The sequence below is a fragment of the Sceloporus undulatus genome, chromosome 1, assembly GCF_019175285.1.
Source record: "Sceloporus undulatus isolate JIND9_A2432 ecotype Alabama chromosome 1, SceUnd_v1.1, whole genome shotgun sequence".
Lineage (NCBI taxonomy): Eukaryota > Metazoa > Chordata > Lepidosauria > Squamata > Phrynosomatidae > Sceloporus > Sceloporus undulatus.
Genome location: NC_056522.1, coordinates 254,049,384 through 254,074,264, shown reverse-complemented (window position 1 = coordinate 254,074,264; position 24,881 = coordinate 254,049,384). Strand labels below are relative to the sequence as shown.

At 42.4% G+C, this 24,881-nt stretch overlaps 1 protein-coding gene across 1 annotated transcript in view; it reads left to right on the top strand.

The window, feature by feature from the left end:
• Nucleotides 1-17,634, top strand: part of GRK2 (G protein-coupled receptor kinase 2) — a 42,516-nt gene extending 24,882 nt beyond the window's left edge. The window contains exons 10-21 of the mRNA XM_042454082.1: nt 401-479; nt 663-793; nt 2,030-2,124; nt 3,572-3,679; nt 3,907-3,973; nt 10,168-10,268; nt 10,906-10,972; nt 11,084-11,179; nt 12,243-12,405; nt 12,664-12,800; nt 13,054-13,167; nt 15,584-17,634. Coding sequence (XP_042310016.1) covers nt 401-479; nt 663-793; nt 2,030-2,124; nt 3,572-3,679; nt 3,907-3,973; nt 10,168-10,268; nt 10,906-10,972; nt 11,084-11,179; nt 12,243-12,405; nt 12,664-12,800; nt 13,054-13,167; nt 15,584-15,754 — 1,329 coding nt within the window. The 3' untranslated portion in view covers nt 15,755-17,634. The remainder of the gene's footprint in view (nt 1-400; nt 480-662; nt 794-2,029; nt 2,125-3,571; nt 3,680-3,906; nt 3,974-10,167; nt 10,269-10,905; nt 10,973-11,083; nt 11,180-12,242; nt 12,406-12,663; nt 12,801-13,053; nt 13,168-15,583) is intronic.
• The last annotated feature ends 7,247 nt before the right edge of the window (nt 17,635-24,881 follow it).

The following is a 24,881-nucleotide window of genomic DNA, read 5'->3' as shown; positions in this document are numbered from 1 at the left end:
TTGGTGCAAAGCAGGCTGCAGAAATGACAGAATGGGAGTGAGGGGTTATGGGACGAGACAGCAAGTGAAAGAGGCAGCATTCATGTGTGAGGCAAGAGGCTGAGTGATGTTGCACAACCCTATCTCTCATGCTTGCCAAATGTGTGTGTGTAGGAGAATGTGGTACATAGCCAGTATGTGCTAGGGTGTATTGGAGACTGAAGAAGGGAAGTCTAGGATAAGCAGCAAGGATATGAATAGGCAGTGTAGAATAGGCAGTAGGCAAAGTGGGATATGGGTGTGAGCAGAGATGGCACATAACATGTAACAGGAAAAGCATTCACATGTTTGCACATGCCTACTTTGTGATTCATTCCCCCCTTTTTTTCTGTTGTGACATTGTTCCTCATGTCTCTACCAGGATTGCCCCTTCATCGTGTGCATGTCCTATGCCTTCCAAACACCTGACAAGCTCAGCTTCATCCTGGACCTTATGAATGGTGAGAGCCAGAACCCTACCTGTAGGTGCTCCCTTCTCCTCCTCCTCCTCCTGTTCTTCCTCCTCTTCCTCCTTCATGTCCTTCTCTAGCAATATCCTAGCTTCCATTGTCGTCTCTCTACTCTTTACCTCTGATTATGCCCAAGTTGTTTGCATCACATGGTCTCTTTTCTGCTTCTTTCAGGAGGTGACCTGCATTATCACCTCTCTCAGCATGGGGTTTTCTCTGAGACTGAAATGCGTTTCTACGCAGCAGAAATCATCCTGGGGCTGGAGCACATGCACAACCGCTTTGTGGTGTATCGTGACCTCAAGGTGAGCATGGGCATCTCCTCCAGCCTAACCAGACCTAACCCAGGCTCACTGCAGCCAACCCCACGCTGTCACTGTAATCTTTTCCTGGAAAGGAAGTCTCCTAGTGTTTCAGCATAGGGAGCCTTCAACATCACACCCCACCCACAGAGAAAAGATAGTTTTACAGTTAATTCAAACATCATGGTGAGAGTGTCTTATACAGAGCCGTGCCGTCTCCCTTCTCTTTAGAAGCCTATATTATGAGGCATGCCATGACTTGTTTGGGTGGCAGTATTATCCTTTGAAGGATATAAGAATCAAAGTTCTATCATCTGCTTCTTCAGAAAATGGAGGCTTGAAGCTACAGGTGCATATGGTTTTGCCACGGGTTGCAGAACATTTTCCTCATATTCCCCAATGAAGTGCACTATTACACAAAATGTTACTGTGGCTTATTAAGCTGTTTGACACCCACTCTTTGAATCATAGTTGTCGCTTGTTATAAAGTGGAATGGAATCAGGCTGTTTTGCTTGATTTGTATAACCCTATTCAGGTGTTCTCTTTCTTCACTTGAGCAGGGACGTAGCCAAGGGGGGGGGTCTTGGGGTCCGGACCCCCCTTCCGTTAGAAAAATGAATGGTGCGTGCTGCTGCACCGCCGCACTCAAGCCCCATTATAATGGTGGCACTTTGTCTGGACCCCCCCTTCCTAAAATCCTGGCTATGTCCCTGACTTGAGTAAAATTGTGTGCAAGTTGAGAAGGGATGCTAGTAAGCCATGCCCCTACCAGCATGTCAGGCCCTCCCTCTTTCTCAGTCTTTCACTGTGAGAACCGAACTCTGAGGTGTGGAGCCTCCTCTACTTAGGGAGACTACTCACAGTTTTAAATTACTTCAGGAGCTGCTCAGAGATAGAGGCTCCCTGCTTTAGACATTTGCCATTCAACTTTTGGAGTCCTAATAATGACAGCAAAATGAAGTGCCAGTGATAATCCCTCTGGCATAGTTCTTTACTTGATTCTGCCAATGTGAAAAAAGACAACACCTGAATGGGGGCTGTATCACAATCTCAAAAGCATGTTTTAAAGCATGAGCTGAATTCTTCAGATTTTCCTTGTTTGATTGCCCCAGGTTGCAAAGGCCCAAGAAACAATTTAATGGAGGAAGGGTTGAGTAGGCAGTGCTTACATGTTCTCCTCCCAATCCCAGTACCACTTTCACTATAATTTTTGTTTCTTGCCTCTCTTGTCCCTGCAGCCTGCTAATATTTTGCTGGATGAATTTGGCCATGTCCGCATCTCAGATCTGGGTCTTGCCTGTGACTTCTCCAAGAAGAAACCCCATGCCAGTGTGTGAGTATTATTGTTGCTGTTGTTATTTTATTCATTTATAATGCCTTCCTCCAAATAATGGGTCTCCAGGTGGCTAATAACATATTTAAAAACAATACAGATTAAAAACTATATAAAAGCTTTAATAAAATTAAATATATAAAGTTATTAAAACAGTTAAGCCATTTATAAAGTTAAAACATAAACATTAAAATATTAAAATTTATTAAAAAGCTATGTAAAAACCTTTAAAACATCACCACACAGCATTGAAAGCTTGTTCCAGACAATTTTTAAAAGCCTGATGGCATAAAATTGTGTTACCTTGCTAACAGGAGAGCAAGAATGGGACCATCTGGCCTTCTTATTAAGGGGATTCTAAAGCTTAGTAACAGCCATTGAGATGGAGAGCCAGCATGCTGTAGTAGTTTGAGTGTTGGAATATGATTCTGGAGACCAGGGTTCAAATCTACTGAGCCACGAAACCCACTCTCAGCCTCAGAGGATGGCAATGGCAAACCCACTCTTGAAGAAATTTGCCAAGGAAACCCCACGATACCTTATATATCCACCTTAGGATTGCCATAAGTTGGAAACAACTTGAAGGTATGCAACAACAACAACACAGAGAAGACCCTCTCCCTTGTTCCCACCAAATGAACCTGGGGTCGAGAGAAAGCCCTCTCCAGATTTTAGAGCTCTAATTGTCTCCTATTTGGAAAAGAACTGGTCCCTCAACCACTACCTGTGCTTTTTCCTTCCCATGACTAATCCCCTGCCAGGAGTATTGGGACAGATAGTACATGAACATTTTTTCTTTTTCCCCCACTTCTCCGGAATCATCAGTTTTCCTAGAGTAATTAGGTTTTTGTTCCAATATGTGCTGGAGACAGATATTGCTCTATCACACTTGCTTCAGGCCTGGAATTCATGTGCTGGAATTTAACGTCTGTTCCATGGTCTCCATGCCTAGAGGTCCAGAAACATAATATATACCCTACAAAGATAGGATATGCTTCATCCTGTGGCTTTTCCATGTGTAGATCTCTGTGCAAAGGGCCCTGTTTGGGATGTTGGGTTGGATAAGGCAAGGTGATTCTATTCCTCTATCTTTGATAAATATATTTATTCCCAAGATAGAGTAACCATCTGTTTTGTTCAGGGGGCCCTGTTGAGAACTAATGGTATTTCAAGGGATGTGTGCCCCTTAAATGGATGTTGAGGCAGCTTCCATTTAGGGTTTCATGGGTGAAAAGTTGTGCTGTTTGTAATTAGAGTTACAAGGTACAGTGCAAAAAGAATTAGTACCCATCTCTGCTTGCAAGCTACATGTGTCCTCAATTGCAGAAATTTCAGTTTGAAAATTTCTGCCACATGAATGGGTTAAGACCTGTTTTTTATTGTGTTGGAAGCCACCAACCCTCGTGCTGTTTTCTCCCTAACCCTTACTTTATTCCATTCTCTGCAGGGGCACACATGGGTACATGGCACCAGAGGTGCTTCAGAAGGGCGTGGCTTATGATAGCAGTGCCGACTGGTTCTCTCTTGGCTGCATGCTGTTCAAACTACTGAGGGGGTAAGTAGGTAACATGGGAGAAAGTCTAAAGTGGAGAAGTGCTCCTGGGAGGGAGGGTTGTAGAGATAACGGCTAGCAGCGAAGCCTGTGGTTGAAGGGGATTAAGAGGATACTGGCTTTGAGGAGTTGCCACTTCAAGGAGGCAAGAGAATAGCAACTGAAAGAGAACTTTTGAGAGGGTGCATATGAGATGGGCATCTTTGACACTTCCCTTTCTCTTATATCAGGCATAGCCCCTTTCGGCAACACAAGACTAAGGACAAACATGAGATTGACCGTATGACACTCACTATGGTAAGCTACTTTTATCTTTCAAGCTCAGTCAGGGATCAGTCTTAATCTGAAATATCTCCAGCATTGAACTGTGTACAGTGGTGCCTCGGGTTACGAAAATAATTCGTTCCGCGGCCGCTTTCGTAACCCGAAAAGCCTTCGTAAGCCGAAATGCCATAGGCGCTAATGGGGAAAAAGCCGCGGCTCCATTTAAAATAGCGCCGGAGTTTTTTCGTAACCCGAAAAAACTTTCGTAACCTGAAACAATAATTCCCTATGGGATTTTTTCGTATCCCGAAAAATTCGTAACCTGGGTATTTCGTATCCCGAGGTACCACTGTACTTCTTATTAATTTGGGTCTCCAAAGTAAACCATTTTGGGTACCAATTTTAGGAGAAAAACTGGATACAAATTAATATAATATAATAAAATAAATAAATAAGCTTCATCTCTTCCTCACAATTAGCAGTCATCACTTAGAAAGACAGAACCATGGCTTCATAGATCAGAACTGAGTTGGCCTACTAGTATACCAAATACCTGTTTTTGACAGCTTTCTGTGGGCTTGGAACATCTTTCTGATTAATTGTTTTGGCACCTACCTCCATCACTACATTCATCCCTCCATATTTGCAGCTTTGATATTTGCGGATTTGATTATTCACAGATTTGATTAATATGTCCTTTCTAGGAATATCTAGGTCTTCCAGTTCAACTCTATGGTCAACTTTAACTAAAAGTTGCACTGAAGGACCTAGGGATTCCTAGACAGAATACTCTACTAGGCATTTGTAACTCCTCCAGTGCAGTTCTGTGGTCACTGTCTGTCTGACGTTGATCACAGAGTTGCACTAGAGGACCTAGATTCCTAGAGAGATGTCCTCTCAGGTCAAAACATGGTGTTTTTGTTATTTGTGGTTTTTCCATATTCATGGGGGTCTTGTACCCCTAACCCTAGTGAATATGAAGGGACAAGTGTATTTGGAATTTTGCTAAATTAAACCTTTTGCCAAATATTCTCATGCTGCACCCACAAAATTTACCTTCCAAATCAAATATCCCAGAAGTTTGGATCAAATCATAGATCTGAAAGAGATGGAGGAGGGGATATGGAGGTGACATTTCCCATGATTGGCCTGATAGCTTTAATGCTATACTATTTCCTTAGGAATTTCAATAGTTTGGGTACTTTCTATTTTTAATAGCATACTAAACATAACTAATAGAAACAGTATAAAAAAAGAATTTCCCTTTCCTGGAGAACTTGTAGAGACAGTGAACAGATGCTGTTCAGTTGAACTTAGTGATAATTGTTTGGCAAGACAGGCTGGCCAGCCATTAAGCTTTTCAGGATAAAGGTGCTCCACAGAGAAGGAAATACTGTATAAAGCTCTTTTCTGGCATCTTATAGTATGGTGTCTGTTCCTGCACTTGGAAGTATGTATTGACTGCAGATTTTCAGAATGCAAATGCTCTCATGTTGTGTTCAAGTTAGGTGCTCTGGCTGGGCCTAAATTACTGTTAAAAGGAGATCAATTTTCAAGGTTCCAAACAAATCTTGGGAAAGTTACTTCCTTGGACTACAACTCTAGGAATCTCCCAACCAGTTGGTTGGGATTAAGGGAACTGTAGTAAAAAAAAACCCTCCCATGCTCTGCAAAGTCGAAGGCTTTCATGGCCGGCATCCATAGTTTTTTGTGGGTTTTTCAGGCTATGTGGCCATGTTCTAGAAGAGTTTCTTGTTTTTCCAGTCTCCGGGTGTCTTGGAACAGTTTCTCCCCATAGGGGAGAAGAAACTCTTCTAGAACATGGCCACATAGCCCGAAAAAGCCACAAAAAACTCCCAAGCTCTGATTCCAAAGAAGGACTATGACAGAGAAGCTTATTTACTGATGCCATTTTATTCTCTTGTATATATTGTTCCTGCTCTAAGTTAGGGAGTAGTTTCTGCCTGTGGCAGAGCTGAAGGAGACACAGCTGCGTAGTTAGTAAGAGGTGCTTTTCTTCTGCTAGCAGATTTCTTGGAGATTGATAGACATTTCCCTTCTTACAGCACTGTGCTGTTTCTAGAGTTCTGAGAGGGGAAACAAAACAAAAATCCTTTCCCAAGCTCTGTTGTTACTATGGCCAAACCCTTTCTGGGTGTGTGAAGAGTTTCTTTCCCCCATGTTTGCCTTGAAAGCCATCATGGCATAATGCTTTCGGTGTTAGTCTAGGACTCTGGAGACCAGGGTTCAACCCACTCATCCATGGAAAGACAAGTCACACCCTCTCAGCCTCAGAGGAAGGCAAAGGCAAACCCTTTCTGAACAAATCTAGCCAAGAAAACACCACGATAGGTTCACCTTAGACTTGCCATAAGTCAGAAACAACTTGAAGGTACATAACAACAACCACAGCCTTTGCCTCCCCCTGCCCATTGTTGCAGTGGGAAACAGATGCACCCAGGCTCCTTGGCCTGGGCCTCAGCAGTGGTACCTGGATTTGAAATGAAAACTAGATGCAGGGACATAGCCAGGATTTTAGGAAGGGGGGAGGGGGTCCAGACTAAGTGCCACCATTATAATGAGGCTTGGGCGCAGTGGCGCAGCAGCACGCACCATTCATTTTTCTAATGGAAGGGGGGTCCGGACCCCAAGAACCCCCCTCCCTTGGCTACATCCCTGCTAGATGTGAAACTCTTTGGCATGTGAATTTAAACAATTAAAGGGCTTAAGGGGCAGAGAGTCATTTAAGAAACCCAGGTTCAAATTCTAGCTTGACTGTGGACTTTGCCCACTTAGTTGCCATAAGGCATCCACCTCTTCTAGTCTGTAAAATGAAAATGAGAAACTCCCACAGCAAAGAACTGTGGTGAGGTATGGACGGTGTATCACTTCACACATTTCAAGTGTTTACAATAGTTTATATGAATAAACAAAGAGCATGTAGTGCAAAGTCTGCCTGTTCATTCTTCCAGCCAACCAGCCATATTGTCCTCCTTCATGTTCCATTCCATTCCTGTCCACTTGGCTTTTTGGAGTCTGCCCTGCCTTCCCCCCTTGCTGGTCAGACAGTATTCTGTGTCTACAAAGAAAATTCAAATTCATTTCCCAATAAAATATTTAGGTTCCCTTCACTTTCTCCTACCCAAATCAGTTTTTCCACTTTTCCTTTCCTTTTCCTTTTCTATTTTTGTTTGTTTGCTATTTCTGTAAATTTTGAGATCCTGGCAAACCTACCGATGACTCCATCTTGTGCAAGGGTGATGCCATTTTGTCTACATAAGCAGTGACATACCTGAAAAGTGAAAACAGAGGAAATGATACTTTATTTGTTTATTGAATTTATATCCCACCTTTCTCCCAAGATGAGATTCAAGGCAGCTAGTAATGATGGAATAGTACTTTCTCTTTATGACACTGATATCTTGATTGTCAGAAGGTTAAAAGCTACTATTATAAAAGGACCAGCAGAATCTAAGGCATGTCTTTCTGGACAACACCAAAGACTTGTCTAGTCCAGCATTCTCTTTCCAAGAGTGGCCAATCAGAATTTATGTGAAGCCCATATACAGGGAATACAGTGGGCCCTTGCCTTACACAGGAGATCCGTTCTGGACCTCCCCCCCGCCCCCGTGTAAGGCGAATTCTGCCTGTGTTCAAGTCCCATTCATTTGAATGGGGCCTGTGCGCAGCGGTGTGGCATGGGAGCATGCGGGGCGCCATGGGTGCGCACACCCCATTCATTTGAATGGGATGTGCTGCCCCGCATGCTCCCTGTGGCTTGAACACGTACGCTCAAGACTGCGTAAAGCATGCCCGCGTATAACGCGGGCGCACTGTACATGCTTTCTTTTTGTTGCCCCTTCACTCTGGAGCTTATATCCAGTAGTATGGATCAGTTATAGAGAACCAGTGTGGTGTAAATACCAGGTGCCACAGGCTATATTTCAGAGGAAGGAACTAGCAAAATCAGCTCTGAGTATTCCTTCATTGCCTAAAAAGATCCTATGAAATTCCTGGGGTCACCTTATATCAACAGGCAACTTGAGGGAGCACATGCATGCACACACACATCCACACACACAGCATAGTGTAGCAGGTTGAGTGTGGAACTACAACTCTGGAAACGGAGGTTTGAATCCGCATTCAGTCGTGGATATCCACTGGTGATCCTGGGCAAGTCACACTGTCTCAGCCTCAGAGGAAAGCAAGGGCAAATCTCCTTTGAACAAATTCTGCCAAGAGAAATGTGATAGTTGCCTTAGAGTCACCATAAGTCAGAAACAATTAAAATTTTTTAAAACAATTAATATAATATAGTTAAAATAGTAAAAATTAATACAAAAACATGCAAAAATTAACTAGATCTAACTACCCCATTCCCCAATGTATTTTTAACACAAAAGCAGTAGCCATTACCTTGTCTTGAGACAGTGAATTCCCTGAGTTAACCTGGTGAAATCATACTTCCTTTTGTCCATTAATTTAATTGAGTGATTTGATATTGTGGTAGTAGAGATGAAGTAGAGTAGTGGGGGAAGGAGAGACTTATTTCTGTCTATTTTTTCAGTGCCAAGTTAATTCCAAATCAAATATGATCCTATACTGAAAAAAAATTAAATTGACTCTTGAAAATATACAGGTTTGGCTTTTTTGGTGAACCCATAGGAGAAGTGAGTTATTGTTATGTGACCTTAAAGTGGGTTCTGCCATGAAATAAAATGAAATAAAAAAAATGAATTAGAAAATAAAATAAATATGAAAATGGCCCAGGCAACTGAGTTGGGTGCCTTTAGGAAGTTTCCAACTTATGGCAGCTTAAGGTGGCCCTAGCACACAGTGGGTGTCCATGGCTGAGGATCCTGTTCTCCTGGAATCCTAGTCCAACACTCAAACGACTATACCATCCTGGCTGTGTAATCATAGCCCTGTAATAGTATCCATCCATTTCCAGAGGGTCTTCTGCAGGAAAGCTTCCCAGTAAATTGTGCCCACCATGTTAATATAGTGTCAAAAACAAATGACATTTGAATTTTCCACCATTGAGAAACCCAGGGTGTGGTTGTCCCTAGATGCTATGACTGAAGCTATTTGTTATTAAGCTTAATTCACAGTCTGATTTATACAAGATGAGGAGAATATGTCGATTGTATGCTTTTTGGGTGGTTTTAAGGGTGTTGGCAGTAGCAGTTGCTGCTCCTGCTTCTAGAAAATAACAAATTCATTCTCCTTCCGGGTTGATCATTAGAGCTCATGTTTTTCACTAGATTAATTAATCCTTTGACACACAACGATGCTGACAGCAAGGGGAAAAGTAAAAAGGGTGAGATAATGCAGATCATCATGATCCACTGTGATTGTGATGCATCAGCTGCCTGTTTGATAGGCTTTTAGAGGCATCATGATAAACTGGGGAGGGAAGGAAGGATGGGTATGGGGCAAGGCATATAGGAGAAACTTCTGGGTATTTGCCATGAACCACAGTAGTGGTTCCATCATATGAGATGAATCATGGTGTGTGCGTGTGTGTGTGTGGGGGGTTAACTGGACTTGTGGATAGTAAAATCACTATCTGCTGAATTTTAGGGGTGATCTGCGTGCACATACATGCTTTTTTTTTGGCTCATCTAAAAATACCTCCTCTTCCTTTTGACTGAAGACTCCTTTAGTTCATGGACAGGCACTACCTAATGGTACTCAGAGCCAAAAGTGTTTGGAGTCTGTTGGATTCCACAACTTTCCCTCTTTCCTGTTCCTTCATTTGTCTTCCTTCCCTCCCATACGTGAAACAGAATAGTGCTTCTGTTTCCCAAAAGGGCACTCCTGAAAGCAAAGGACATCCTGCAGCAATCAAACATCTGGTTGATGCTGAGGGTTGTGTGTCGCTCTTGGGCCATGGGTTTTCCACCCATCTTTAGCCCATTGCCTCTCTTCTACTGGTCCTATTGGAATGGTGACCATATTGCTGTTGAATGCAAGTATCTTGCACCCTTTTTTGAAGAATTTCCTTGGGATTCTGGAAGAAGAGGTCTTGTCCCATCGGGCATCCTGAATGAGTAAATTGTCCAGTCATTCTACACAGCCATTAGCCATGAGGTACAACAATTGGAATGATGTCTAATGACTTCTTCGTGTACAACCCATGCAATGCCTCTTTTTTCGTATGTCTCAGTGCCTCCCCCAGCCCATCCAATCCCCATTATTTAAGCACACCCTCTTCTTTCTCATAGGCTGTGGAGCTGCCGGATTCCTTCTCACCTGAGCTACGCTCTCTACTAGAGGGGCTGCTACAGAGAGATGTCAACCGTCGCCTGGGTTGCATGGGCCGTGGGTGAGTCTCCTGCAGGACATGAAAGGGCAGTGGAGGCTGTCCAAGTAGGCTGGGTTTTTTAAGTTACTTACTGTCTTACAGAGAACTGAACATCTTTTGGTATTTACCTTACCTGAGAACACTGCATCTCTACCTTTCACTAAGACAAAATCTGGAAAGAGTGATGAACATTCTGTTAAATTGTTTTAAATCTGTTTTTAAAATTTTTTAAATATATTTTAGGCATCATTTTTGGGGGATCTGGGGGCAGAGGAGCAAATTATATATGTTTCTAATACATATATCCAATGCTACATATTTTTATCTGGACATCTGCAGAATCACAATCTGTTTGCTGCAACAAAATGTAAGGGTTACATCTATGAAGCAAACCAGTTATACCACATCAAGGCAGGGGCGGGTAGCCAACAGGTGGAAATGTGGTTATATCAGGCTGAATTCTGATACCTTTTGAACTAAATGAGAGTTGTTGTTGTTGTTTTCAAAAAAATTGCCTAGTTATTCAAGAGACACAAAGGCAGTATACTCATTGGGTGCTGATAGTAAAGTTATTGTTCCCCAAGTTTCCTGTCTCTGTCACCCAACCATTGTGTACTCAGAGTAGGGGTCAATATTACTTGTTCCATGTTTTCTACAGGGCACTTGAGGTAAAAGAGAGTTCCTTCTTCCAGGGTCTGGACTGGCAAATGGTTTTCCTCCAGAAGGTAAACAAGGCAGTGAAATCCCAGTGGTGATGGAATAAAGATTCCACACAGGAAAAGGAAGGGGGTCCTCTTTAGATCCTTTGCTAACTTTCCCCTATTGTGTCTTCTTAGTATCCACCACCCTTGATTCCACCACGTGGAGAGGTGAATGCAGCAGATGCTTTTGACATTGGTTCTTTTGATGAAGAGGACACCAAAGGAATCAAGGTACCTTTGCTGAAGGAGCCCCAAATTTAACTCCCAGAGTTATAGAACACTCTGTAACTCAGCACCTTCAGCTTTCTCCTCTGATCACTACTATGAAGATGCCACTACTTTAAAAAAAATTATCCCATGTTCCTTCCAAAATAGAAACTCAAAAACAGAGTGAATTGTAAAACACATGGTGGAGGCTCAGGTAGATAGGCAGTAATGTGAACAATGAAGGCAACAGTACTTTGTTTTCTCCCTGGGAATAACGCTTCAGCTTCAGATCTCATTAGTTGAATCAGCCAAAGTCCATGTACAGTGTCATCCCGCCTCCAACACTGGCAACAGTCAGAGACCACCAGGAGCCAGAAAAAGGATAACATATTAGAGATATCCATACCTCCTTGTTTGTCTGAAACAGTCACAGCTACACTGCTTCTGAACATGAAGGTTCCATTTATCACAACTAATAGTCTATTAATTTGTTTACTCTTTTTAGGACTATCTAAACCCACGGATAGCATCTCATTCTTTACAATGATTTTCACAAGTTGAATATGTATTGAACAGATTGAACATATTTTGAACAGGGATGTTCAGGCGTAGACAAAAAGTTCCTTATTGTGGTAGAATTCGAAGACATAGTAATGCCAGTCTTGAGAATCAGTATGCAAAGGGATCTTGTACATCTTTGAGACTAACTGAAAGAAAGAAGCTGGTAATATGAGCTTTTGTAGAGTGAAGTATACTTCCTTATATGTCTAAAAGAGACTGAGAAGGGAGAGCAATGTGGAAGGTAGAAGTAGAAAAGTTGAGGAAAATAAATGTAACAGTTACTTTATTATGATGGAAATGGAAAGGAAGAAGTAGAAGTGAGAGAGAATGTGGTAGAATGTGCCCAAAGCCTAGTGAATCAAACTGAAGTCTAGTTCAGCTTCCTGTTTCCCACAGATGTCAATCAGGTGCCTGTGTGAGGCATGAGGGGGCAATAGCACCCTTCTGCTACTGTTGCAGCTGAGGTTCAGAAGGACAGTGCTTCTGATTTTGAAAACTCAATGACATAACTTGATTCTCATCCCAGTTACTGGACAGTGACCAGGAGCTCTATCGCAACTTTCCACTCACCATCTCAGAGCGCTGGCAGCAGGAGGTGACAGAGACTGTATTTGACACAGTCAATGCTGAGACTGACAAGCTGGAGGCCCGCAAAAGAGCCAAGAACAAGCAGCTGGGCCATGAGGAAGGTGAGCTATACTGCTGGGGCAAGAGGTTCTAACTGGCTCCCTTATCCAGGGCAACTCTGCTCAGTGCTGGGAGTACAATCAACTAGCTCCACCTGTACAAATCCAGAATGCCTACAGATCTATAGCAATCTTTCCCCTCATTCATTCTGGGGAGAACATCACAAACTGAATATGGCTAATCCTTGCCCTCTGCTCTGAAATAGCTCTCACATTTTTGTTGTTATCCTTAACTCTCTTTTCTTTGCTTTTCCTAAACAGATTATGCTCTGGGCAAGGACTGCATTATGCACGGCTACATGTCAAAGCTGGGGAATCCCTTCCTTACTCAGTGGCAGAGGCGATATTTCTACCTCTTCCCGAATCGGTTGGAGTGGCGTGGAGAGGGAGAATCTCCGGTAAGGGAGGAGCTCTGCTCCAGCAAGCTGGGAAAGGGAAATGTCAGGTTTTGGATGAGCTGAGGACTAGTTATATTTGTGCACAAGAATTTGGTGCTGTCTTATGAACATGTTAATGGTAGTGGAAGTGGATTGCAGTCCTGGGAAGAGGAGGGCTTATCTGAATATGAGTAAGGGATACAGAACATTTGTTTAAGATGGGGTTTAGGATTGCTTCTTTCTCAGAACAAAATTTTTTTGGATCCCACAACAGCAATCCCTACTCACCATGGAAGAGATCCAGTCAGTAGAGGAGACGCAGATAAAGGACCGAAAGTGTATCCTGCTTAAGATTCGAGGAGGCAAGCAGTTTGTCCTGCAGTGTGATGTGAGTAACTCCTTCTCCACTCCTTGCTCCATGTTGTGTCACTTAGAAGAGAGTTTGAAGAGCATATAGGGCCCAAACAGACAGTCCAAAATAAAGCTGCTTCGGGTCACTTTGGAGGTATGCTATTTAAATGATGAAAGAAGCCATGCCAAAGCCACGCTCCAGTCCTAAGGACTGGAGCAGGCTTTGGTGCAGCTTCTGGCCTCTTAAGATTAGTGTGTCATTTAAACAGCATACTTCCAAAGTGATCCGAAGCAGCTTTATTTTGGCCTGTCTGTTTGGGCCCATAGACATTTAAATAGCCAGTCTTTGTGTCTGGAGCTGGAGGGAATCTATTTTGACCCATCTAGCTGTGTTCTGAGTAGCATGGGGTCACCTAATGGGAGGGCTGCATTTAGCATTGCTGTAATACTTCTTGATTGTTCAAAGTGATTCACATGGGTTATCAGTCACTCTTATAAAAATTATATGAAGTAAATCACTGTTATTATCCTCTTTATGCCAGAGGGGTGGAGTAAGAAAGAAGTTGGCTTATAAAAAGCTATTCTAATGAGTTCATAGAAGAAGCAAGATTAGGGCCCAGAGGTTTCCTGATAGTGCAACTCATTCTGTTAGTCATTGTGCTAATGCTACACCTGGAGTCCTGAATCTCAGTGCTAGCTCTGGATTCAAGAAGAATCCTATCCTAGTCATACTGCAGGGGGGTTATCTTTTCTTTATTTCTGTAGCTTATAGTTTGTTTACAACACAACATTGTACCAACTCAGTAGACGACTTTCTAGTACAGTAGACTTGATTCAGTGGTGAGGTCACATGCGCTCAAAGGGAAGAGTAAATGGTCCTTGCAGTTTGAAATGTCTTATATGCACAAAAAGACAGACACAAACTTCTGACATAGGGACAGCTTTGGGAAGCCAAGGGGGGAAGATGTAACGTTTAATTTTATACAAGATTCAGAGGAGTAGAAAAAGGAAGTTCCAAACACTTGTGTTTCCTGCTCCCCAATCACAATTCTAAAATGGCCTGCAGTCCATTTTAGGGATGTGGTGGTGGGGAGGGGAGGGAGGAAGTAACATGTTCTGTTTTCAAGGCCAGTTCACATTTGGTCGTTGTATATGCTGTGCCACAATAGACTGAACAGTCTGCATATTAACCAGCTATGTTGAATTTAGCTACATTTGCCTAATTCTCTTATAGGTTGTAAGTGTAGAGCAGAAGTGGGCAAATTGCAACCTTCCAGATATTGCAGAAATGTAATGTCCATCATTCCTCACATTGGTTATGTTGGTTAGTGCTTATGGGAATTATACTGAAAAATCTAGAAGGCTGCACTTTGCCCACCCTTAGGGCTGCTTGCATTAACCATATTGAGAGACTACAGATTTGTGTGGGTGGAAGCATCTCCCACCCCCAAAACCACTGGAATGCTCTCTTGTCTTGTGAGCTTTTAGTAGGCCCTTGCTACACCTGTTCAGGGTCTACACAAAGCAAGGGAACGGTATGGTCAAAATTAGCCACTTCTTTGCATACCATTAACTTCAGTGGGTATTGTAAACACATTGTTGAATTCCAGTTATTCCAGTAGGAGTTTTTATATTGCTAACTAATGCTCCAGAGGTTTAAAAATAAAATAGAAGAGGTTTCTAGGGTTCCATAGAATACACACTTGTGTTCAACTTTTTTATTTATTATTTATTTTTATTTATTTTTTTTGGTAGAGAGACTGCAGGTAAAAGCATGAAAAGGTTGGCATGACTGGGCAGTTAGTAGGAATATTTATTTGCTTTCCAGTCCATGGCAATAGACAGAATGGTTGGAATTTGTGACACATAGATGCAGGCAGATCTCACTGTCCTCATAATTCACTAAAATGTAAATCAGCCTTGTTAACTGAAGTAGTGAGCCATGTTAATTGAAGAAGGAACTCTCTTGTCAAATTTAGTTAAGAAAGATATAGAGGAGATAAGAACATTGAAGTTTAAAAGCTCTATGGTCTGAGGTGGTAATTCAGTTTTAACAGGAATAATATTTTTTTCTATTAAGGAGGAATGGGCCTTCAATTATTGCCCATATTCACATATCATTACAAGCTATGGTGTGGTTTGTTGAAACCTACCTTGTTGCAGTGTGCAGGCTTGCCTCCATTAACAAGTCGAGGTTTGTTAAATAGCCCAAACCACAATCTGAGCTCATGTTTTGTTGTAGGTATATGAATTTTGGCTTGCTTTAAGCCAGGATTTGTTGTGACATCTAAACCTACAACCAAGGCTTGTCTCTGGCTTGTTTACCTATTGAATGAGAGCTTGACAAAAGGAACAGGAGACATGTAAGCCAAAAACATAGAAAATAACCCACAGTTCGTTTTATCTTCTCTTTGTCTGCTGGGTCCATCCTATTCCTCCTTTTTTCCATACAGAGTGATCCTGAGCTGGTGCAGTGGAGGAAGGAACTACGGGATGCCTACCAGGAAGCTCAGCAGCTGCTGCAGAGGGTGCCCAAAATGAAACACAAGCCACGCTCTCCAGTGGTGGAGCTAAGCAAGGTTCCACTGATCCAACGCAGCAGCAGCAGCACTAATGGCCTCTGACCCTCCTCGCCTTCCTCTCCCATCCTTAATTTATTTGGCTGGATTTGTCCACCATGCCCACCCTCTTCTCCTGTCTCTTTTTGCTGATTGTTGTGACGTCCACCCCAGCCCCCTGGGGTATAGTGAGGGGGGTGGGGCATCCAGAAGGTGTGGGACAGGTTTCCCCCCTCCTCCTAGTGCATGGGAATTGATGCCCATTTAAGGGGAAGAAGCCTGGTTGGTAAGGTGGGTATGAGTCAACCTTTTCCCCACTGAGCAAGGCTTTGATTTTAGAACCCTGCCTTGAAATAGGACCAATGCAAGGAGATGTTCTGAGGTGTGTCATGCATCTTGAGCACTTCCTGCTTCCTCCTGGTAGTGCCAAACATGTGCTAGTGCACATAAGAGGGTTATCACAGAGCATGATTGCTTATTCCTTGCTCCCTTTGTGGTATGTGAGAAAGCATGTCTTCTGTGGTAAGTCCCTTAACACTAGTGGGGATGAAGACAAATCTGTATGACAATCTGAATTACAACCCCTATACAATCCAGCACTCGCTCTGATAGCAATTCCACAGTAGATCCTGAAGGAAGTGTGCTTTGGTTCTGGCAGGGAGAACTCCGGAGTGTTCTTTCCCTGCCAGCACCCTCAGTGAGCATTGGTGACGCAGCCACTGTGCCGTAAGCATGTCTTTCAAGACTGGCTTGAGTTTTTCCACTGGGGTTGCATGATAAGGAATTGCCTTGATACTGTTATGCTCTAACAAAAATTTATAATGTAAGTGAAGGCTTACTCCCATTCCCTTTCCTTTTCTGTTCCTAAATCCAGGACCTTAACCCTTACTTATGACAACCTTTTTTTGTCCTGCTAGCTGCTGTCACAGTTCTGACATTTCTGACCTAGGGTGGTGGCTGCTTGTGCAGCTGCCTTAGGAATTGCAGTTACTTGCCTATGCTGTCCTAGTACCCAACGCCTGAATAGGCATTGTGTCTACTGTGCCAAATTTGAAGACAATGTCAATGTCCCTCCCAGTTGGCTCAGTAGAGTATGTGTAAAGCAGTCCTCCCTGAGATCCCAGGCCAGACCTGGACAAGTTTCCTGCATTTGACTTGCCCAGTTTGTATTGTTGCCTCTTACTCTTCTCTGGGGGGGGGGGGGGGGGGTAGGATGAGAACTGCCTCTGCTCTGCTGCCCCTACTGCCAAAGCCCATCATGCGTTTCTGTGGAAATTGGGAGGGATGGACCATGCCAAAAGAGATTCTGAGTTGCCCGAGTCCTCTGTTCTGGGCCTCTTTGGGTTGGGGCTGGAGTGGGGGATGCAGAAGCTGAAAATTCAGCCTGGATGGGGCCTTGTGCCAACTCCCAAGTATCTGAAGGATTCTGTAAATATCTCTGTGCCAAGGGGCCAGGCTGGGTTTGAAAAACTGGTCCCACTCGTCTCCTCCCTTCCAATATGCCTTGTATGAACAGCACCACCCCACCACCTCCCCAGCAGTGTTATGATTTCTCCCACAGGATGGCGAGAAATCTCAGGTTGAATTAATCCAGTGCCCCCCCTCCTCCCTCCATTTGCAGGGGTTGGGGTGGATGGCTTTCGGTTGGGGATCTGGTCTCGTCCCCATGGTCTCATGCCCCAAGCGCATGCGATTGCCTCTGCTGCATGCCTCCCCCCATGTGATGAGTTTTGCCTGCTCAGCCACCTGACTCCTCCATTCCTTCCATGGTGATGTGCCCTGGAAGGGGAGAGGTGGAATGAAGCCCCTTTCCTTGCAGTGTTTGTAAATATTGATCTCTGGTTTGTCTCTCTGGGTTATTATTATGGATTTTTTGCCGATTTTTGAATGTGATTTTAATGAGTGGGATAAAGACTGTTTTTTATAATAAAAAAATCCAAAACCCACAACTGGAATATATAGACTTTTCACTAAGATATAGACCTTTCACTAACAGCATGCATAAAACATGTCACTGGTGTCAATTTAATATTATGTATGAAGTTGCCTCATATTGAGTCAGACTGTTAGCAACAGTGCCTTTCTCAACCTAGGTTTTGTTTGTTATTTAGATGTATCTAGGACCATATTGCCCTTAAAGGATATGTTCTGCCATGGAACTATGAGTGTTAATTTTGACCCTTGCTAAAAACACATGTAGTTCATGTAGGGTTTTTGCTCAAAGAAGACAGATAATGCTAGTATGCATACATACATATGTTAGGAATTTGCATTACAGTAGAAAACCAACACTGTCATGCAGCTTGGGTGAAGATTGGGCAACAGGCAGTTTTATGGTCTTGCAGCACATCTTGGACAGTATGTCCAGACAAAATGAATCTTCTTACAGCACATGCTGCTGCGAAAAGCACCATCATCCATTGTCTCAAAACCTATAGGCAGCCTTTCTCCCAACAGACAGTACAGAAACTTTTAAAGGCAATACAGTATAATGTACATATTTTTATAAGACATGAACAATTGGAATATTGACTAGAGTAATAAACTCAGGACCTGTGTAAGAATGGGATTTCCTGAAGATAAATTAAGAGTTCTTAGAAACATTTAATGCTGTTCTCTTGTTTCTTGAGTTACTGCTACCATTGGTGGTTGAATCCCTAACTGTCATGGAGGAGAAAAACTGGAATTGCTAGAAGGTAACCCTTACTGCCCAGTTTCAGAACTTATTCCAGCTACTGTATAGGCATTTTCTCTTTTCACAGGATTAGAGCATGCACAGTAAGAGGTCTGCTATGTGTTGAAAGACCAAATGACCTACAGTACTTGCCTTTTAAACAGAAATGTGAGGTAGTGAAGCAAGCAAGGGTGGTTCTGGAAAAGGTCCTATGTGGGAAATTATTGCTGAAAATTTGCTGCTAACACATGTAACTGCATGATTTTGATGTTCACAGCATGATGTCTAAAAAAATTGGGCTAGGAAGGAAAGAGATGGTGTTGTCTACTTCATAAACTCAGTAGATGCACAATTATTTGCAGGGATAGACAAATACACATGCACACAACCCAGAAAATCAGTAGCTTGTGCAAAGCAGAAAAAATGTGTCACTCATTGAGAATTATCTTGCAAACTATAGTAATGGCTGTGACAATAAGATGAAGCAGACAATCTACAGTATTAACTAATGCCTGAGCAACTGTTGTTTGTGGTCTAAGATGAGTTCCTCAAGATCCTTTAAAGTTGGAAATAAAACATTGAGTCACATGCAACAACAAACAATAAAACAATGTGTGATCTGATTTGTAATGCTGCAAAATGTACTAGAATGCAGCAGATGGGGTGCACCCCTCTGACTATACATACAAGCTGCCAGTACCACTAGCTGATATGCATTCCCATTGATGTCAGGACACATGTATTGCATGATGGATGCTCTGTGTGTCTTTGTAATTGTACTGCAGTCCTCTTTAGGGATTTAGGACACAGTTTTAGGATGACATCACACAGCTGCTATTTCCATTGTATGAGCCACGAGTTGCATCCAGGTATCTTCAGATATTTTATGGCTCAAAAGGGAGACTGCATTGTTTCACCTGTAACTGCTGTATGTGAACCCATAGGTGTTGTAACCCAGTATTCTGAAGCAGCGCAAAGAAAAGTTACCTACCTGTCAACCTCTTTAACCACTGAAGTGTAAGCATCATTTCAAGCAAATTTTTAAATTAGATATTGGCTTTTAAGATGCTTTGCTGAAGAAACATTGACACTGCAATCATATATATGTTTATTCAGATGTAAGCCCCACTGAAAAGAGTAGACAACTAATATGTGTCCTGCAATCCTCCAGGGAGAAAAAAAATACAAAAATAGAAATGGCTTAATGTCCACTTCTGGTTTTGAAATACATAATTTTTTAAAAATTATACAGTGTGGAGAGGCCCTGGCCTCCAACTTACCTGAAAGGTAAATTGCTTCCTCTGTGGGCTTTCAGGAGGTGCAGTTCGACTCCTTTGCAGATAATCTAATGGGATCAAAAACTGCAAAAACAGCCTGGGGAACAGACTTTGAGCTCCCCTACTTTACAGGATAAACAAGCTAAGAATTTGAAAATGTCTTTTTAAATAGAAAGCAAAAAAGCTATCTAAAATGTGAAAAGGAAGAGGAGACATTCTGTACTGAAGGTGGAGCTAGGTACGTGTGTGTATACATATATGTACCCATGCGTACACACAGAACAATCTGGTATGCAATGGATATGTACACAGTGCAAGGAGCAAGTGAATGCCCAAATTAAAAAGAAAATTGAAGTAAAAAGGTTTCTACAGTTTATGAAAATTTTGGCTGCTTGACAGTAGGCCCCATAGTCTGTGCATGGCACAAATCATAAAAAGGACTTGGAGCAAGGTACTTTGGGGAAAGTTTTTTTTTTAAATTACAAACTAGTGTCCATGCTGGCTGGCAGATTCTGGGAGTAATGATCTCCAAAAAGGAACTTCAAGATTATGTTAAAATAGTTGGCCTCAGTTCTTTACAGAACACGTTTGAGAATAAAAATGGAATAAACTCAGCTACAACTCCTTTTCAATTCGATGTATTAATGATTCTGCCCTCGACTGAAGAGAAAATAGATGATGCATAGTGAGACCTAAAACCAATTGCTAGTCCCAGTGAGTACAAACTCACTGAATCAATGGAACTTACATAAATGTTGACTTACCAAGTTCTTGTTCAATATCCTCAGGTACACACAGCCTCCTAACTTAAAAGGCAACTCTCCAGAATGAACATACCACCTCATGGACCAGCATTTGGCCTACAACAAACAAACAAGCCAGCTGTCCCCTTTTCTATTAAAGCAAAAATATTACAGGTTCTAGTAACATAACTGACATGTTAGGGGCTCATTCACCTTGCTCTATGCATCAACATCTGTAAAATGAAAATAAAGTCTTTTTTTTTTTATCCTCAGAGAATAAAGAAGGTAACAGTTTCTGTAGAAATGAATGAGCACAAACCTGATATCAAATAGGGCATTATTATAAAACCAGTGAGGTTTCTGCAGAATTCAAGCTTAACATACTTCAACAAAAACATTTCAAATGAAAACTCCAGCAGGAAGTGGCCATACAGAAATTTATCAGCAAATTCAGTTCTATTCTCTTTATGCTTAACTGGAATTGTGATTTCTTTCCACAGCTCCACACAGTGCAGGCATTTAATTAGCATAGTATAGTTATTTCTCTATAACCTGCTCTTCTGCTCATAGGACACTCACAACATAAAAACAAACAAACAAGGAAAGGTTCCAGAGCAGCAGAAATAACACAGTTCTGTGGAAGCTTAACAAATTTATTATGGATTAAGTTCTTGTAGACCAGAGTGCATTTTATCAGATTCACAGACATTTCAGTTGGCAGCATTTTATACACATACATAAATGAGGGTGAGACAAATGTAAACAGTAAATTCAGAAGGAAGTGAAATGCAAAAGTAGAAATTGTGATAATTACCTCAATAGCTGTAAAGCACAAACTTTCCTTGAGTAATAATAAAGAAATTCCAGTGAAGAACTAGCTAATTAACACAGGTGTGTATATATAATTTAAAAATTAGCCCATGCATGCACGTGCGCGCGCACACACATACACACACACAAACACTTTTTGTTCAAACTGGTGGAGCCAAATCTTTTGATGAACTGTTTTAATTTATTTTATGCTGGAAAGTGCCTTTAAAACGCCTTTTTTCCAGCATCTGGGTGGATAGATACTTGAATATTGCTATTACTGATGTCAAATATATGTTGATATCTTCTTTTGCATAGAAATGTCCCATTTTGGTCCTAAACAAACAGGGAATAGGTGGCAGACAATGAGCCAGCAGATCATATTGGAAGATGACCAGAAAGACAAATATTCATATTAAAAACACTACCAAAAGTAAACTGTATAGCAAAATAAATAGCATTGTTACCAGTGGGTCCTGTTGCAAATGCATTATTGTCTTGTATACCTTTAGAATCTGCATAGAAATATCACAGGCATTGCATTTTATAGCTCCTTGAACCCATTGTTTACAAGTCTCTTCCCCGTCAACTATATGTATGTATATATAAACTGTCAACTGAGGATAACATTTCTTGTATTTGATGTAGTGGGCTCTAGTCCATAAGAGCTTAAGCCACCATAAATCAGCTGAGTCTTGAAGATGACACAAGACTATTTGTTTTCGAAATACACAACAGTCTCAGTGAACTTGGCAAAAACAAACTAGCCATAGCTGAGCTAGAGCTAAACTCCCGAAAGAGGAGGTTTCGCTTTTCAGGATTGACCTTGATGTCTCTGTGAAGATTAATAGGGTTGCTACTCCTCCCCTCCTTTTTTATCTCTTAATAAGGCTGTATCTTTAATAACTGCAAACCAAGGCAGAAATGTGACATGTGTAGCTTTTCACATTCTACAGGAAGCCCTGCCACAGAAAAACCATCAGGGCTGATTTCTGGCCCATCTTGTGCTTGTTAGAAACCACAGGAGCCTTCCCCTGCCAAAAATGGAAAAGACAGAGATTCATTCTTGGGAGTCTGGGACATATGATTGGGGCACATTATAAGTAAACACACATTGCTCAACTGGGAGATTTGCTGAGCTGACCAGTGTGTTCTGAAGCAAAGCCTGCCTGGCTTCCCTTCATGAATTATTTCCTCCAAAGCGCTCTAAAGTGCCTCCTCTTCACTTCCTGTGCTGCATTTTTCAAGGCCTGATCATGGGAGAATCTTATTTACTAGGTGCCTCTCCTTATGAGAGGAGGTTACTTCTGTTCAGGTTTAAGGAAGTGCCAACTTCCCTGGAGTTTATCACACTGAGGTTTATGCAGTTCAGATCCAGGGTGACTCCTGGTTCAGCTATGTGAATTCACGTCGTAACGTGAATGTTTTATCACACCTGGTTGCCCTTCCGTTGCCTTTCTGAATCGAGGGGGAATCAAATCCAAAGCAAGTCATGTGATGTGGATTCAGGCAAAGCGAGTGAGTGCACATTGTATTACCACACTGGTGCATACCATGGGGGATTCAACGATTCGAATTGGGACTCTTTGCACTTCTGGGGTGAAGTAGGGAGCCTGGCTCCACTTTCACATGAATGCTAGCCTCACATGAATGACAGTTGCACCTTTCTTCCTCCCTTCTATTTTCCCATCCCTGGCAGCCAAATTCAAACAGGTCCTCCGTGTCTGAGCCACCATCCATTTCAGCCACATCTACATCTATCCTCTGTGTCAGGCCCCCCCATCCATTTATTATTATTATTAAGTTGTTGTTGTTATTATTATTATTCACTGCAAAATAATCAGTGTAGAAGCTGCACATTTACTTTGAAGTAAATCCTTTGGATTTGAATGCTAGCCTCACGTGAAAGACTGCTTCATGTTCTATGGGCTTTAAAGTCTGTCTTGGCACCCAAACTAGAACTCCTTTTTGGGAGATTGGGTCCATTTTGGCACCCAAACTAGCACTCTTTCTCTGGGATGTATGGTTCGTTTTTTCCAGTCACACAAGGAGACTTTCTATAGGAGATAGATAGGATCCCCTGTGGCATCCAAGCTGGCACTCTTTCTCTGGGATGTATGGTCCGTTTTTCCCAGTCATACAAGCAGCCTTCCCCAGCGGCATCAGAAACAGCTGCTTGCCCCCTCCTCTCCAGCATGTCTCCTGTTCACGTTAAAACATGAATACATTCATTCCTCGGTAACTCTCTGCCCTTTCCCAAGCACTTCCACTGGGGAAACCGCATTTCCCCTCGGCAGCAATGGAAGCGGGGGCGGGGAGTACAGGAAGCAAATGGGGCAAAATTGCAGCACGGCATCATGGGAAATGTAGGACCTTGGAGGTTTGAGGGGGGGTGTACCGGGATGGAAGCAAAGTTGCATTCCACACCAGACCAATTCAGAGTTACATTGAAGTCAGCTTGAATGCGAATTCTGTGAATTCACTTTTGTACCGAATTCACCAAAATGGGGAGTCAGTTTGGAATCACTGCGGAAGCCCCACTGAAGGAGTGCCCATAGAAAGGAATCGTGTCTGATAACACATTCACATTATAATGTGAATTCACATCGTTGCACCCGCACTCACATTGGAACTGAGCTGCAAAACCCCCGAAAAACCTCCATGTGATATACACCTGTCCCTTCAACCAAGCCTGCAGACCTTACCAAGGCTGAAAAACAAGGCCTGATTCCAAAACACACTGCAGAAATAATCCAATTTTAGACTGCTTTAATTGCCTTGGCTCAGTGCTAGGGAATCGTAGGAATTTGGTTTATTGTGACACCAGAACTCTCTGACAGAGAAAGCTCAATGTCTTACAAAACTACAGTTCCCAGAATTCCCTAGCACTGAGCCAGGGAAGTTAAAGTGGTCTCAGATTGGATTGTTTCTGCAGCGTGGATTGGACCATGGAGGAACAGGTCCTCTGTAACCAAACTGTGCCCTGGCAAATAGATTTTGTTGGTGCTGAGTGCCTTCAAATCATTTCCGACTTACGGTGACCTTAAGGAAAAGACAGAAAAGACATATCTAAGGCAAACTTATCATGGGGTTTTCTTGACATATTTCTTCAGAGGGAGTTTGTCATTGCTATTCTCTGAGATTGAGAGAGTGTGACTTGCTCAACGTCACCCAGTGGGTTTGCATGGATGAATCCAGATTTGAACCCTAGTCTCCAGTGTCATAGTCGCAATGCTCAACCCGCCATGCCATGCTGTCTCCCAGCAAATACCCTCTGACAGCAAAAACTGCACAAGCTGGCAGGGAACCATTAAATGAACAATTGTCAAGTAGCATCCCACCGACTCAGAAGTGGACATCATTGAGTTCAATGCAGGGTGATCAGATGTGTTCTAACCACAAAGGAAGACAAGGCACTGCAAAATGTAGGACATTACAAAAGAAAAGCTAAAACTCCTCATGTAAATGTAAATCCATGCTTCTTAGTCATGCCCTATGTGGAAGGCATTTTGGAATTCCTCTTAGACGGAAGGCTGAAATGGAGGACATGACCTGGAAAAGGAGGATGTGTCTGGTCACCCTGGGTCAATGGGACTTGCTTTTGACACTTCTTTGGGTGTAAAACCTTTTGAGCAACATCCTAAATAAGTTTGAATAGCTATCAAAGGAGCCTCCCTGTCCCAGATAAT